We start from the raw sequence: 15677 nt of genomic DNA on the forward strand, positions 1-15677 counted from the left end.
GTAGTTCGTTGGATCCCAGCCATTATCCTTGCTCAGATGACTTTGTTAAATCCTTACTACAAGAAAACTGTTCTATTAAATTGTTCCCTATTGCAATAGTTAAACCCCAAGTAATGTTGTGTTTCTGCTCTCAAAACTGGATACAAGTCTGATTATTTGAGTGCCTATTTAGCTGTTATATTGTTGCACCTCAAGCTGGTCTTCTCTTTAACGGTACGGATTGATGGAATGAATGTCTTGCAATCAATTTAAATTGCACAATTTTGCATTTGAGCAGAACAATGAAATTCTGTAAGAAAAGAAATCCAATCCAGTTCCAATCCAAGGCATTGGAAGTTGGAAGAAAAAGTTGGTACCATTGAAACAAATAATTTGTTTCATTTAATGCCATAGTCCGAAATTGCAACACTGCGTAGAAATCGGCAATTGGCCACTAGGTGTCACCCTCCTCTTTTCAAATCTTTGTGAATGTTTGGCCCAAGGTTTTGCAAAGGTGACCTAAAAATAAATATTCCAAGCTTATGCCCTTCTTGAGCCAGAGAGTTCAGTGCTGTTAAACCAGTATTTCAGTGCCATTGTAGCTATTTACCTACCATACACAAAAATGAAGGAGTGATTCATTTCTCTTTTTTTGCTATAAAGTTTGAAACCCAGTGTTTGTCCAAACATTCCCACTGTAGCTGTTACTCAAAACTTTCATATCTGTCTTGCGATTTTTGCATGCTACAAATCTGGGGTGCTGTGTGTGGGAAGGACTTTCCATGATACTCATTTTTTAAAACATCACAGTTCCTTCAATATTTGATTCTGGTGGCTGAATTTTGGCTGCAAGGTGCTCACAGACTAAATATATGACAATAGATTGATGCCAAGCAATACACTTTGTTCCACGACTATATTTAAACTTGATTCTAGTAACTTCTGATACCTCTTCCTGAAAGTGCTAGAGCTGAAGCCTGTGGCAATAATGTTATTTATAGACAACTTTAAGGATTAATCATGCTTATAATATTGTAGTATGTTGTACAGGCTGTGTTAGAAACTGGAGGCTATTTTCTGGATTTTAACTGCAGTCTATATTAGGGCGGGAAAACCTTTTCATCCCAAGGGCCACATTCTCTTCTGGCAAACCTTTCAAAGTTGTGCAGGGCCAAAAGTGACGTCTAATTATTAACCACAGCTTGATCTTTTCTCTGAACCCAATGAATTGTGGTTTAAAATAAAAAATTAAGAATCTTTATTTGCGTCAGCCACTAGCCATAGCAATACAATAAAATACAATGCACTGAAGATAGAGGTGAAAACTTAACTATATAAAATACATTCTGGAGGTTTACATCAATAAATAAAGGGAACTTAATCTAATTTCCCCTGCTAAATTTTTTGCAGTTTTTGCTGTCACCTAGTTATCTTGATCAGCTAGAAGAAAGGACACAGTAGCAATGATTGAACGACCTGGTATGGGGCAGTATAGAGTGGTAATAACCTCACTCCTCAAATCTTTATAAAGAGTGCAAGCCAGAAGCACATGAGCCACTGACTCAATACTGCCACATAAGCGTTTTTCTGGTGGAATTTTTTGAAACTGACCCTCAAGTACAGCCAAAGGCAGTATATTTAATCTTGCGTAAGTGAAAGCACCTTTGTGTTTTGGAATTGTTAGATTTTGCAAATAGGATGCCAACCTATCAAAATGACTAGGTGGGAAATAATCATACCATGGACAAAATTTCCTTGCTACTTATGTTGAATTGATCCAGCTTCATAAACTGTGGTTTGTTCTAATCGAACTGTGGTTTGTTCTAAATGAAAAGGGTAGTAAAGGGGTGAGTGTGTAGTACAGTTTGATTCAGGAATGCCTTTCACTGGGGTGGGGAACCTGCAGCTCTCCAGAGTTTGTTGGACTCCAGTGCCCATCAGCCCCACCTAGCATTGCCAGTGGTTATGATGATGGGCATTGTAGTCTAGCAACATCTGGAAAGTCGCAGGTTGCTCCAGCCCTGCCCTAGAGCCAAGAAGCTTGCTTACTCATACGGCCTATGAAAAGACAATTTTTTACATTTCCATAACTCATTTGGCATGAATAGACTCAGGTGGTTGTGAGAATTTGTTTCTCTCTTGGGTTTGTGTTTTAAACAAACCATTGCTAAAATTAACTGGAGCATGTCAAATTTTGACGAAACAGCTAACTGCTGTTAACCAAAACTGGAAGTGAAAACTTCTGAACACTTACTAGTGATTGTTCCAGGAAGAGACTAGATTGATTCCCTTCACAGTAGACCGTGATTTATTGTAATGTCTGAACATGGCCAGTATGTGAATGACTTCGTTTTGTCAGTTATGAGCTTTCCGCTTGGTATTATCTTAGTAATCTTAGTATTAGAAGAAAAGAAGAAGAAGAAAAAATACTTTTTCTCCACCTGCACCATTCATAATTCGATAATCAGTATTTCACCACTTGGTAGCTCTCCTTGTTAGTCATTTACTTAATTTGGGATCCATTTGGGGAATATGCTTTTATCAGTTCGGACGTTTTGTTTGTTGGGACTTGGAACCACTGAGAAAACCCAGGAAAAGATCGAGCTTTGTTTTATTGAGGGTAACTTTATGCATTCTTCCATAGCGATGAGGATGAAGAGGATAAGAGACAGGGAAATCCTGTGTCCTTAATACAGCCTTCCTGTGTGCAGTGGAAACTTCTGCGAAACATGGCATGAATATATTTTCGATGATGCACAGTGGAGGGGACAGCATGACATTGTTGTTCTCCTAAATAAATGCGAGGCTGCTGGATGGCAGCTTTGCAATCCGTAGCATTTCCACAGCATTATTTTTGGAGAGCGCTTGCTGGTATCCATAACTCTACCTCCGTCTCAACAACTAGCGAGGCCACCCTTTCATCGGTTTGTCCAGATGATGATGCTCTGGAAGGGCTGAGATTTATCGGATTTTCCCCATGACAGACCTCATGAGTCAGATTTAGAGCTATCGGGTGGCACATGAATTCAAACCATCAACGGCCTTAAAATGTCACAAGCGTGACAGCTGGGCCTATGTTTGCTGTGAGAATGGGATGGGTAAACGGGACAAATGTCTGAAAGGAAAGAGGAAAGGTCAGTTTAAAAAAGAAAAAGAAATGATTTTGGGGTTGGGGTTCATTTATGTAAATGTAATATAAATGCAGTTGAATAGCATTTGTAAAAAAATAAAATCTTGCAATATACTGCTACAAAGCATTCAGTGTGGGGTGTGGAACTTTTTCCCAGCCTGAGGGCCTCTATCTACTTTCCTAATGCCATGTGTGATTTTATAAACTTCGCCAACTCATCTCTTGCCTTTTATCTAAGCTGAAAAGTCCCAAAAGCTGCAACCTTTCCAAATAGATAATTGCTTTCCTCATAAGGAGCTGCCGTTTTATGGGAAAGTCGGATGGACAGGGGAAGGTTGCATTTAAGCTGGGCAAAAAATAATTTACTGCATGGATATATTTCAAATATTAAAAGTGCACTTGGGTTGGTTGTGCCCCACCACCCCGGCCACTGCTGGCCAGTGGAATTTCACAGCCTCTAATAGTGATGTATTTTGGTGCGCACACAAAATGGGTGCATATGATCAACTAAGCAAAGTATATAAATGAATATTCTTCTATGCAATTACCCTTTAAATCCCAGAGGCTGCATGTATCTTTTGCTTTCTAACATTGGTTCAATTCTGGTCATATGAGCTGCTGTTAACACAACTTTTGCCAATACTTATATAGTGAGCAGTTGCTCACCTTCCTCCTCTCAGCGCTGCTGTGGCTCTTGATTCTCTCCTATGCTTACACTATAGGTATGCCTTTGGCCATGGCTCTGCTTCTGCATATTGCAGCTTTAAAGGGCTATTACTTATAGCCCACTAAGACTGGCAGATGAGGTGAGGGAATCTGAACCCCATTTACATCCACCTCAGTGCAGTCCAGCAGGTCAATGCCCTGCCGAGAGGCTGTGCAATCCAGCTGCTCTCTGGTAGACTGTACAGTGTTTCTTTCATATGGCGCCCAGGTTAGCCACTTAGGAGTTTGCCTGGGGTTAACTTTACTTTCCTGAAGTGAGCAAGTTGCAATGCCTACACATGCCTAAGCTTTCAGATCTCACCTTGCGACCAGTGTAACTTTTTTACTTTTTTCTGTTGACCACTTGCCTCAGTAAATACATCTGAAGATTGCTTTCTTTGAATAAGAAAAGCAGCCCGTTGCCCTTTGTGAGCCACATTTGCTGTTTGACGTTGTGCCTAGTGCACCAACCTTTTGCCTCCCCCTGATCTAGCCCATTATGAAAGCTGATATCTAGACTTAACTGGTGGCAAGTGTTAAAAATAGCAAGCAGATCAAACAGTTCCCCAGTAATAAATGACCTTAGCGGTGGATTGGAAATCTTGGCTGAGGATTCGGAGAAGAACCACAAATGGATTAGTTCTGGAGCCTTTTTGAATCTCGGATTTCTAGTTCCTTTAAGCCATTTCAGAAATGTGTATTGGCGAACACATAGATAAACAAACAACTGATGGGCAGCTTCATTTCAGGATATGGTATAGTATCTTAAAAATGAAATTCGTTGCAAATGGTATTTTCAGTTTAAGGAGACCTGATGTTACAGGATCTTGGTTTATTTTTATTTATTTATTTAAAAAAACAAGAAGTCCTAGATTCACTGTCCAAGGATTGTAGTGCAAATAATTTCTAGGACTCTAGCTGCATTCAGGTACAATTACTGGGGTTCAGTTGCAAAACAAGACCTGTGCTTATGCACTTTTTTCTACCCCTCACTTTCTTCTCTTTTTGTGCTTGGCTTACTTGACCATTTCCTGCTTTGATCAAACCATAGTTTATCATTTTATCTGGACCAGCAAACAGTGGTTTGAGCAAGCCTTCCAAACCACAAACCAGCATCCAACTGTGACTTGCAATCCTGATTTGGAGTCTTAACTTCAACTGTCATGATTTGGATGTAATAGCAAACTACAGTTTAAGCAAATCAGGAATTTATGAAGCCACGTGCGCCAGGGATTACTATAGCACAGGAGTTGTTATTGTTTGGACGATAGAAGTTACGTCTGAATACAATTTCTCTTTCTAGCCAAAATTTAAAGGATGAGTGTTGAAACTAACTCTTGTTGGTTTTCGTTTGTTTTATCTACCTAACTTTTAGTGTGTTACGGGGGAACAGGTACTGTCTTCTCCTGAGAAAGGTAGAAGCTGCCATATGCTAAAGAGAGCTAGCGTGGAAAAATGGATCAAGTGTTAGACTGAGAAGACCTGGGTTAAATCATGAAACTTATGGATTTATAAGAGGTTCTCTCTTAGCCTAACCTTCCCAATGGGATAAATTTGAGGATTAGAATGGGATAGCTTCCATATACTACGCAGGGCTTCTTGAACAAGAGGCAGGATACAGATGTGGTGATAATAATCTGGGTCCATAATGATGTGGAACCATCTGGTGATGCACACATGATTCTGCAACGAAAAGGCTTATTTGTTTATGGCCTCATAACAAGGTTATCGGAGCCATTTACAGTATATCAGTATGAAAACAGTAATGGGACTGCACTGGTTATTTAAAAGGCTTAGGTGACCTAGTGCTGGAAAGAAGACAAGGATGGCGCCAGGTGACCTTCTCTGTGAAGGCCGTTCCATAACTAGGGTGCCTCCACCAAAAAGGCCCTCTCCCTGGTGGTGACCCACTTCGCTTTATTCGGTGGGGGCACTTGGATTGGGGCCTCCAAAGAACATCTTAAGATTCAGGTAGGTACGTATAGAAGACAATGGTTTTAAATTTAAACCAGCACTTTAAATTGGGCCCAGAAACAGACTGAAAGCCATCGTGGAGTGATCCTCCTCAGGTTCCTCCATTGCACCACCACCCTAGCCTTCTGTTCCTTATGTTGACATTATGTGTCAACCGAGCATGCTCAGTCCACAGGGTTCCCCCTGCCCTGTTAAGATTTTTGCACTTCCACAAACCTTGAGGTCCCACTGAGCGTGGGAATACCTCCCTGTTGTGCATGGATATTACAAGTTTATCTATATAAGGATCGGCACAGGGAGAACTCAGATCGCTATACTGTATAATGTCCAATTGTTAGTCTTTCTTTGAGAAATGTTCCCTTTTGATTCCCAGGTGCAGTACCCTTATGAGTGATACCTTTTATGAATGATACCTTTTTATGTTTCATTTGGATTACAGTTTTGTATTGAATTTTCTGCTCTCCCACCTACCTCTTCTAACCTACGGCAAGAATATTGTGCTGTCAGTGAGTCATGCAAAAACACACACCCCAACACATTTCATTTGTGGGTACGTGCCAGGATTGGAATATTGGTTTCTCCTTTGTAGTTGCAGCTTTATTCGGAAGCCGGCGTAGCTCTCTTGCAACTGAATAACCCTAAGGATTTCCAAGAGCTGATCAACCAAGCTAAGAAGAACATGACTATAGAAGGGAAAGAACTGACGCTTAATCCTGCTTATTTATTATGGGATCTCAGTGCCATCAGCCAGGTAGGAGTCGTCGTCTGGTGTATAGGCATGCTATGATGGCAAAGCTTCATGAGATTTAGGTAACGGGTGACGATGAAAACACGTTATACTGTGACATAGAGAATTGGCAGCAATTTGAAAACTGTATTCCACACAGGAGGAGGAGTCAATGTGATGCCCTCCAGATGATGCCAGACCATAACTCCTGTCATCCCACACTAGTTACTGCTGGCCTTCTTTTGCAGGCTTCTGGCCTATGCTAGCTGAGGGAAGCAACATGGAAATGTTGTCAAATAGAGTTACACAGACCTTAATGATGGCAGTAGCAGCAATGAAAGACAGCTAACAAGATGTGACACTTTAAATTCTTTACTGCTGATATTTTAAAACTTACTGTAGATGTGAGAGCATGAATGGAAAATGTAGAAGGACACCCCCACACACAACCTTTTAATTTTCTCAGCCCTTCATGTATTTAGCTATGAAAGGGGCACATGTAGTTATCTCTGATGAGTTTTGCCCCAAACCTGCCAGCTCTTTTCCTGGCTTGACAGAAATTATTTTCCGGTTTTATACTTCAAAACCCATTAGCTGACAAGCCTGTACACATGTCCCCTCTACCCTGAAATTATCTCTATTTAGTCAAAGCACCACGTGAATCTGTCTTTGGTGTTTTAAAATGAATAATGGCAGCTTTTAGACGCAAATGTCGCTCTCATTCTGTCAGTATGGTTGTGTGTCACTGTCTTTTAATAGTCTAAACAGGATGAAGATGTTTCAGCCAGCCGTTTTGAAGACAATGAAGAGCTGCGGTATTCACTGCGGTCAATAGAGAGGCATGCTCCCTGGGTACGGCATATCTTCATAGCCACCAACGGACAGATTCCTTCCTGGCTTAATTTGGATAACCCTCGGATATCTATAGTAACTCATCAGGTAAAAAGTGTCTGACTCTGTTATCTGGGAACTCTTGCCCTAAATTGCATCAATAAGGAGTGTGTGATATACAGGCATATATGTGTGAAGTTTTCTTCGCTGCAATTGCACCGTACACGTGAAACGCTGACTTAAAATGTTGCATCCAAATGACATTTGGAAAGCGTTTTGAAACCTCTCATAAGATTCCCTCCCCCCAATAATATTTTCTTTTATTATTCTAGGAGATATTTCAGAATTTGAGTCACCTACCCACTTTTAGTTCTCCTGCCATTGAAAGCCACATTCATCGCATTTCAGGTCTGTCCCAGAAGTTCATTTATTTAAATGATGATGTGATGTTTGGAAAGGATGTGTGGCCTGATGATTTCTTTAGTCACTCCAAGGGTCAAAAGGTAAGCCATCACAAAATAATTTTATTTATTCAATTTGAGAGATCAGACACCTTTCTGTTGGAAACACGCCCGGGAAGGCTGCCAACTTCCCAAGTCTCTGGGGCGTCTCTCTGATGGTCCTCCCTGGCTGTAAATCTCCCTCAGTCCAGAGAGACCGGTGATAAGCGACCCCTTCCTGAGAAGAGCACACTCTGGCATATCATTGCAGAAGAAAGACTCAATCAGTAGCTCTAAAACTACTTTATTTACAGTCTATATACAAAGACTTCATCAGCACGTCTGTGCTCTTTGAGCACCAGTACAGAAACAGCAGCACATTCAGAAGTGAAACCAACTTCCAACAGTACCGATACTTCCTTTCTCACGCTCTCTCAGACACTCACATGATATACACAAAACATAGTGCTACTACTGGAGCAGCACGGATGCATAGAAATCCTAACACTTTCATCATTTGGGAGATGCCTAGTTTGATTTTGCTTTCACCAAGTTTGGCAATAACAGAGGTGACTAATATGAGAACAAAATTTATAAATGATAAGGTTGATAAGCCAGAATTTGCACAAACCATGTGCACTTGCAAGCAGCCCTTTCACTGTGTGAGCAGCAATACAAAGCAGGAAGCCAATTAACCATAGCTTCCCATTACATTTATGAAGGGTTTGCAAATCTGGCTTCTTTAGAAACCATCAACTATATTACCTAGTTTGTGTGTATTGGCAGGTGTGGTTCATTTTGACTTCCCGGTGTGTTTCATATGATGGAGCTCATGCATGTTGTGGTTTATTAAACCAAGTTTTGATGGTGCAAATGCAATCAGTTTGGTTTTCCAGTGAACTGACCTCTAAAAACCAGAATATTTAAAGCAACATTTTGGATTGTAGAGATGGGAGTAAAGGTGCATTTTGCAATGAGTAATCTCTACTGAATATATTAAATCGCAAAGCTCTTAGTGCAAAAACACAAAAATATCTAAAAATGATTAACTATGTAAGAATTATTTACTATTCGTTACTTAGATTCTGTTTCCCTAGTCCAAAATATCCATCTATTTGCAACTAGGGCGCCAAGTATTTCTGTATCGCTGCTGGCAAGTATTTTGAAGGGTGACCCTGTGAATAATACATGGTTTATGCACCCTTTATAAGTGATGCAGTATGCATGTGCCTTTGTACTTGGGTGCTGGAGCCAGAATTCAGAATGCATTGTGAGAAGTTTCCCTCAGGATCAGTTTGATGCTTTTTGGCCACATCCTGGAAAGTATCTGCTTCCTCTTGTGCGTCAAGACTTGGGCGGTGATATCCATTTGTGGGAGCTTGCTCACACAACAACCATTCCACCAGCGCAGGGATGCGGAAACTCTTGCTCGCTGGCCAAATTTGACCCAGCAGGTTTGCCCTGTGAGGCTGTTGCTCTCAAAACTTCACACACCTGCCCCACACCTGACAGCTGAACTTTTGTTATTGGAGCAAGGTATAACCGCTCATCAGCTGGTGTCAATGGGAGTTCATTTTGCTCCAGGAGCATGAAGTTGTTTGCATTGAAACTGCTGCTCAAGCAAAGGGGGAATAGTTCCATTCTAGCAGCCGTTTCAGTGCAAGCTTTGACAGGTGGGCAAGGCAGCCTGCCTGTCAATCATCTGACATCACAATGACACCAGGTGATTGACTGCCCCAGCTACCTTTGAAAGTTGGCCCAAAGATCTGCCCCCCATGAGCCAGAAAGCTTCCTCACCCCTCGCCTACCAAGACTCTTGCTCTTAGTGTAGTGCAACAAATGAGTATCTTGCCCTTGGGAAAGATGCTGTGCTGCTCCTGCTATAATTATACTTCATGACAGTTGTACATTACTGTTTTCACTAACGCTAGCACAACAACATCAACTCTCTAATTTCTGGTGCTAATGTTACATTGGATCTCACTCTTAATAAGTATCCGTCTCCTCGTCTGAGTGCTATTGAAAAGGACGTGTCGCCATGCAAAAATAGCGACACATCAAATAATGTGATTTAATGTCCCTTTCCCTTTTGTATGCCTTCACAGATTTATGTCACTCGAGCAGTATGGCTAAAAAGAAAGAAAAGCTGGAGAGTTTATATCTCTAAAGAAGGGATATTGTATAGATTGAAAACATTCTGAAAATAGAAAGAAGAGGATGGAGAATCAATATTATTATTTTTTTGTAAAAATATAGCAGGTTGACATCCTTGGAAAGGCAGATAGTCAGATAAAAGTAAAGCAGGTTAGTTTAGCTTTAAACTAGCTGTATTCATCCATCTAATTACTGGTACTGTTGGGCAACAATTGAGGCTGAATGTCAGATAACTTCAAATCAAGTAGAGGTCAGTGTTTCGGTCCCCAATAAATTTCCTGTTCACCTTTAGAGTACAAACATAGGAATTGCAAATCAGTTTGCTGTGTAGAAGTGAATTTAAATACGTTCCTAGGAGCTGTGAGAATAAAGTGGTTTTGTCTCCATTATCAGGTTTACTTGACTTGGCCTGTTCCAAACTGTGCTGAAGGATGCCCTGGTTCGTGGATCAAAGATGGCTACTGTGATAAAGCCTGTAACAATTCAGCTTGTGATTGGGATGGTGGTGACTGCATTGGTAAGGAAGGCATAAGTACTGAAACCTGGCTTTTTGCATTTCAGAAGTCCGGAGACACTGATATATTATTTTGCAAATGTGAAGAGAACTCGTGGGTAGCTCTAGATGTAAACTCACATTTGAAAAAGCCCAGTTGCTTTCACAGTGCACTCTTGTCTCAGCACTAAATCGCAATAGTGAGCAGCATTGACTCTGGGTGTCTTCTGTGTAAAGGAAAAGGGGGCACTGGATATAATCACACTTTTCCTGGAGAGAGTAATCCATGCAGGAAAAAAAGAGTATGCCACCATGTGAAAAACGTTCTTTTTTTTGCAAGTCAGGTAGCTGATGCTTTTCTAGTTGGGATGTAGCATTCCTAACCTTAGGGCAGATTGTTGTCTTTTGACAACAGAGATTCAGTGGTGGTTAGCGAAATAATTTTGCTTCAGATTTTGTCTTTTTTATCTGTACTGGGGTTTTTTTTTAGGATAATTTGTTGACTAGGCTTGAGCTTCCCTGTTTTCCAGACAGTGGACATAAGAGATGCATACCTCCCCGCCCTCATGCTTGCAAAATTGATAACCTTAGGGATGTATTGGTTTCCTGTATAAAGTATCCTTTCATTTAAAGCATACATAATTGGATCATGAGTTAAGAACCATGCTGGGGTCTGTTTTCAGAAATGCTTAACCAACTCTTAACTTGTACATTGAGGCTTTTTTAAACTCAGCAGTGAGCAGTTTTCTACACTGTGTTTCCCTTTTTCTTTTATAGGTAGTAGTATCGGTAACCGTTATGGTGCAGGTGGTGGAGCTGGTGTCGGTGTTGGGAATGTTGCTCCCTGGCAGTTTGGGGCAGGAATAAGTGGAGTTTCTTACTGCAACCAAGGCTGTGCAAACTCATGGCTGGCTGATAAATTCTGCGACCAGGCATGCAACGTCCTTTCTTGTGGATTTGATGCTGGTGACTGTGGACAAGGTATGTTAAAAATGGAGTCCCTGCAGCCTTGTGGCTCTTCCATACTGTTTAATGTATGTCTGGTGCAGTCATTCGGTCTACATTGATGGAAGGGAGTTGCTAGATTTAACTGTACTTTGACTACATTTGAGAGGGAGGGGGGAAAGAGAGAGAGGGTCCATCCAATGTCCATCCAGTGATGAACTCATAATATCACGTCCAAATTAGTCCAGTGTAAGAGAGAAAGAAGGGGGGAAGAGATGCCCAGTATTAATATGTATGGACTAGCTCCTCTGAATCTTTCCTTCCTACTGAAATGTTTAGCTCTGCCTTGGCTGTAAAGAGTTATTGAAGGCTTGAAAGACACACTTAGACTTTATTTTTAAAAATATATTTATTTGTTCATTTATGCCGTTTATCTATTTGCACAGACTAGGTGGAGCTGTACCTTTATGAATATTTTGAATTAAGGTTTAATTCTTTCTATTCCTTCAATACATCTCAAACCATTATTTATTTTAAGATGTTACACTATATTTTGGTTTTGTTTCATTTTCTTATGTGTATCATTATTTAGTATATATTATTTGTAGTTTGGTTAGTTTATTGTAGTCTTCTATAATTTTCAGTGTTATATTGGCTTGACACCAAATGAGTTACAGTACTGTGTACGTTAGCATTATGGTAATTCCAATTCTGGTGTTTTACAACTCTTTATTTTGGAAAAGCGATGTTTGTTGTTCTTAATGTTAAAAAATCAATAACAATTATTTTAATAATAATAATAATAATAATAATAATAATAAATAATAACTGCAAGCATTGCAGGGTCACCTTGGAGGAAGGGCAGCATGAAAATGCAGATGATACAAATAATTCTCTGGAGATTATGTGATGTTTTATGTAGTTTTAAATTGTATTTTTATTGTGTGTTTGATATGTGACTTGTAAACCACTTTAGGGAGAAATTTTCTTTAAAAGCAATATGCAAATAAGCCATATAAGTAAACACATTTATGTTTTTCCAGATCACTTTGATGAGCTGTACAAAGTGACTCTTCAAAAGAACCAGACTCATTATGTCATTCCAAAAGGCGAATATTTGCCCTTTTTCAGTTTTGCTGGAATAGCTAAGAAAGGGCTTGATGGCGCCTATAGTGATAACCCAATAATCCGCCATGCTTCCATCGCTAACAAATGGAAGACCATCCACCTGATAATGCACAGTGCAATGAATGCAACTGTGATCCACTTCAATCTTACATTTCAAGGTAAAGCGGATGAAGAGTTCAAGATGCAGATCACCCTGGAAGTTGATACAAGAGAAGAGCCAAAAGTAAACACAACGTCTACCCAGAAACCTGAAGGTGATGCAAAAGCTGCAACTTTGGTGCCAGAAGCTGAAATGATATTTGAGGATATCCCCGAAGAAGAACGTTTCCCAAGAATTAGAAGCCACCCAAATGGCACAACAGAGAATCTGGACAGGGACATAGTAATTCAACTGCTTAACATTTCTGCCCTTCCGGAAGATGTGAGGCTGGCCCTACAGAACCTAGATTTGCAGCTAGCCATTGGTGACATCACACAGAAAGGGTACAATCTGTCTAAGGCGGCTCTCCTGAAATCCTTAGGGATGGTACCAGCAGCAACGAGGGCTGCATTAAACAATTCCCAGAAGATAAGGGGAAAGGAAGTAGTTGACGGCTTGGAAAATGGGAAGAATCACACGATTTGGCAGAAACCTGACCAAGATGCCAGGGATGGCAGAAGAGATGTAGAAAGAAGAATGCATGATACTTTCCCACTGGAGTTCAAACACGTAAATACTACTCCAGTGGCTATGAAGGTGAACAGCCATTTCCCGCTAAGACACGGCTCTGTGGTAAAATCTAAATCTGTACCTTTAACCCAGAATACGGGTGAGCGACTTGAATCTCCAGAGAAAATCCTAAATGTCCTTGTACAGAAAGAAGCTCAGAAGACAAAAGAAATGAGGGAAGGAAAAACTGCAGGGAGAAAAAAGGAAGAGGCGGATGCCATGGAGGACGTAGCCGAAAGTCAAGGGTTACCACGAAGGAAATTGCAGCATTACACTGGAAATTACCGAGGCTTTTTGCCGTGGGAGAAACAGAAGTACTTCCAAGACCTTCTTGATGTGAGTATATCAGATGGGTAGGATAGTGTCAAGCAAGGAGGATGAAAATAAAATAAAAATGTTTATTTAAAATGCTAGCATAGCACAGTGGCTCAGAAAATGAGCTGATTATGCAGAAGTCAACTGAAACTTGCTTTGCCATAAACTCATTTGGTGATCTTTTGGACAAGTTATGCTTTCTGAGCCTCAACTCCCTACCAACCCCTCCCACTGCAGATATAGTGAATGAAGTCAATATTCCTATTGATTTCATATGCTATTTTGTGTTTGTGACTTACTTACTTCTATATTGAAGAAGCTTGTATCTTGCTTTCTGTCGACTAGTTGGAGACAAGGAAACTGGCAATGTGAGCATCTTAACCACATCAACAGTGTACAAATTCTCTCTCTCTCTCTCTCTCTCTCTCTCACTCACACACACACACACACACACACACACACACACACACACATATTAGACAACCAGTACTGTACTGCTGTAAGAAAACCTTATAAGGGAACAGCATTAAATACTCTTCAAACTTAAAGCTGAAAGCCTTCTTTAAAAATAATGGTTTAGTCAGATGCCTGAAGGAATAATGTCTTGAAGTGTGAGGGCTCTCACTTTGAAAGTTGTTTGCATTCTATCTAGGTATAATGTTAGGCCTTCAGTATCTTTGAAGAACTAATGATTTGATCAAGGAATGCTTTTAAAACCACTTTTACACAGCTGGTACTACTACTACTACTACTACTACTACTACTACTACTATTTATTATACCCTGCCTAAAAAACCAAACAGTTATAGAATTAAAATTGTATATAAATATAAAAGCACTGTTAAAAATATACAGGTAGTTACAATAAAAACAGCATGCCAGTGGGCCCTTTGAGTAAAAAGCAGTCAGTTCCCAAAACCCTGTTGGAACAAGAAGGCCTTCCCCTGCCAGCAGGAAGACAACAAAGGGGTGGCTATTCCGACTTCTCTAGGGAGGGAGCTGGGAGCAGCCAGCAAGAAGGCCCTCTCTCATATCCCCACCAAACATGTTTGTGAGGTTGGCAGGACCTAGAGAAGGGCCTCCCCCAAAAATCTCTGAACACAGGCAGGTGTATATGGGGAGATACGGTCTTTCAGTAAGCTTAGACCTAAACCATATAGGGAATTAAAGGCCATAACCAGCGCTTTGAATTGTGCCGAGAAACGGACTGGTAGCCGGTGGAGCTCTCCTTGCAAGGGAAACATATGCTCCCTATAACCAGCCCCGGTCAACAATATGAGTCCTCTTTACCCAGGTATTTGATAGCTGTAAGACCTACCTCTGGCCACCCTGATTTTTTTAGTTTTGAGAGTAGGATATTGCTTTTAGATGTTTTAATTGTATTGTTTTAATATTGACATGTTTGTGACTAATGTACGCACGATTTGCATTCTTGTTTTCCAGGAAGAAGAAGCGTTAAGGAGGGAAATGGCTTATTTCACAGATAGTAAACTGGTTGGAAGGCAGCTGAAAGACACATTTGCTGATTCTCTCAGATACGTAAACAAGCTTTTAAACAGCAAATTCGGATTCACGTCTCGCAAAGTCCCTGCTCATATGCCTCACATGATTGACAGAAAAGTCATGCAAGAACTGCAGGATCTGTAAGTCTGACATAGAGGAAAATAGTAACCCTTGCATTTGAAATATAGATATCCCAAGTTGGATCTGCCAAAATAGGTTTTCTTATTAAGTGAAATAAGGGAGAAATATGAGCGACTTCTTCTCACAAGCAGTAAGTGAAGAGGCTAACCTGTTTCTGGGCTGCAGCACTTGAGATTGTAGGTGAGGGCCCCCACAGTGAAACACTCCTCCATACTAGCAACACACAAACACACACAGTCACTGGACACACACACAGTCACTAGGCCCAGACTTCTTCCTGTTTTCTATATAGAAAATATTGAAGTCGGGGGAGGTTATATTGTGAAGATTTCCATCCTATGAGCTCCGCATCCTCTGTCTCCAGTGGTGCAGCCCTGAAATAGGTTCACCTCATCTGCCATTGTTTTGAGAGATTTTTTTGTCCTTTTTTTTGCCTTATCATTGCATGCAGGAGTTACACACGCGCGCGCGCGCACACACACACACAGAGAGAGAGAGAGAGA

General features: G+C 40.7%; 2 protein-coding genes across 4 annotated transcripts in view; both read left to right on the plus strand.

Annotated features, from left to right (window-relative positions):
* Positions 1-15677, plus strand: part of SYCP3 (synaptonemal complex protein 3) — a 171808-nt gene that overhangs the window by 131395 nt on the left and 24736 nt on the right. The window lies entirely within an intron of this gene.
* GNPTAB (N-acetylglucosamine-1-phosphate transferase subunits alpha and beta) overlaps positions 1-15677 on the plus strand; it is a 44889-nt gene that overhangs the window by 19646 nt on the left and 9566 nt on the right. For all 3 annotated transcript variants that reach the window (XM_053405926.1, XM_053405928.1, XM_053405927.1), the window contains exons 8-14: positions 6378-6539; positions 7275-7454; positions 7679-7849; positions 10334-10457; positions 11211-11414; positions 12422-13551; positions 14974-15173. In XM_053405926.1, the coding sequence (XP_053261901.1) occupies positions 6378-6539; positions 7275-7454; positions 7679-7849; positions 10334-10457; positions 11211-11414; positions 12422-13551; positions 14974-15173 (2171 nt within the window). The remainder of the gene's footprint in view (positions 1-6377; positions 6540-7274; positions 7455-7678; positions 7850-10333; positions 10458-11210; positions 11415-12421; positions 13552-14973; positions 15174-15677) is intronic.

This window comes from Podarcis raffonei, chromosome 10 (genome assembly GCF_027172205.1).
Source record: "Podarcis raffonei isolate rPodRaf1 chromosome 10, rPodRaf1.pri, whole genome shotgun sequence".
In the NCBI taxonomy this organism is placed as follows: domain Eukaryota; kingdom Metazoa; phylum Chordata; class Lepidosauria; order Squamata; family Lacertidae; genus Podarcis; species Podarcis raffonei.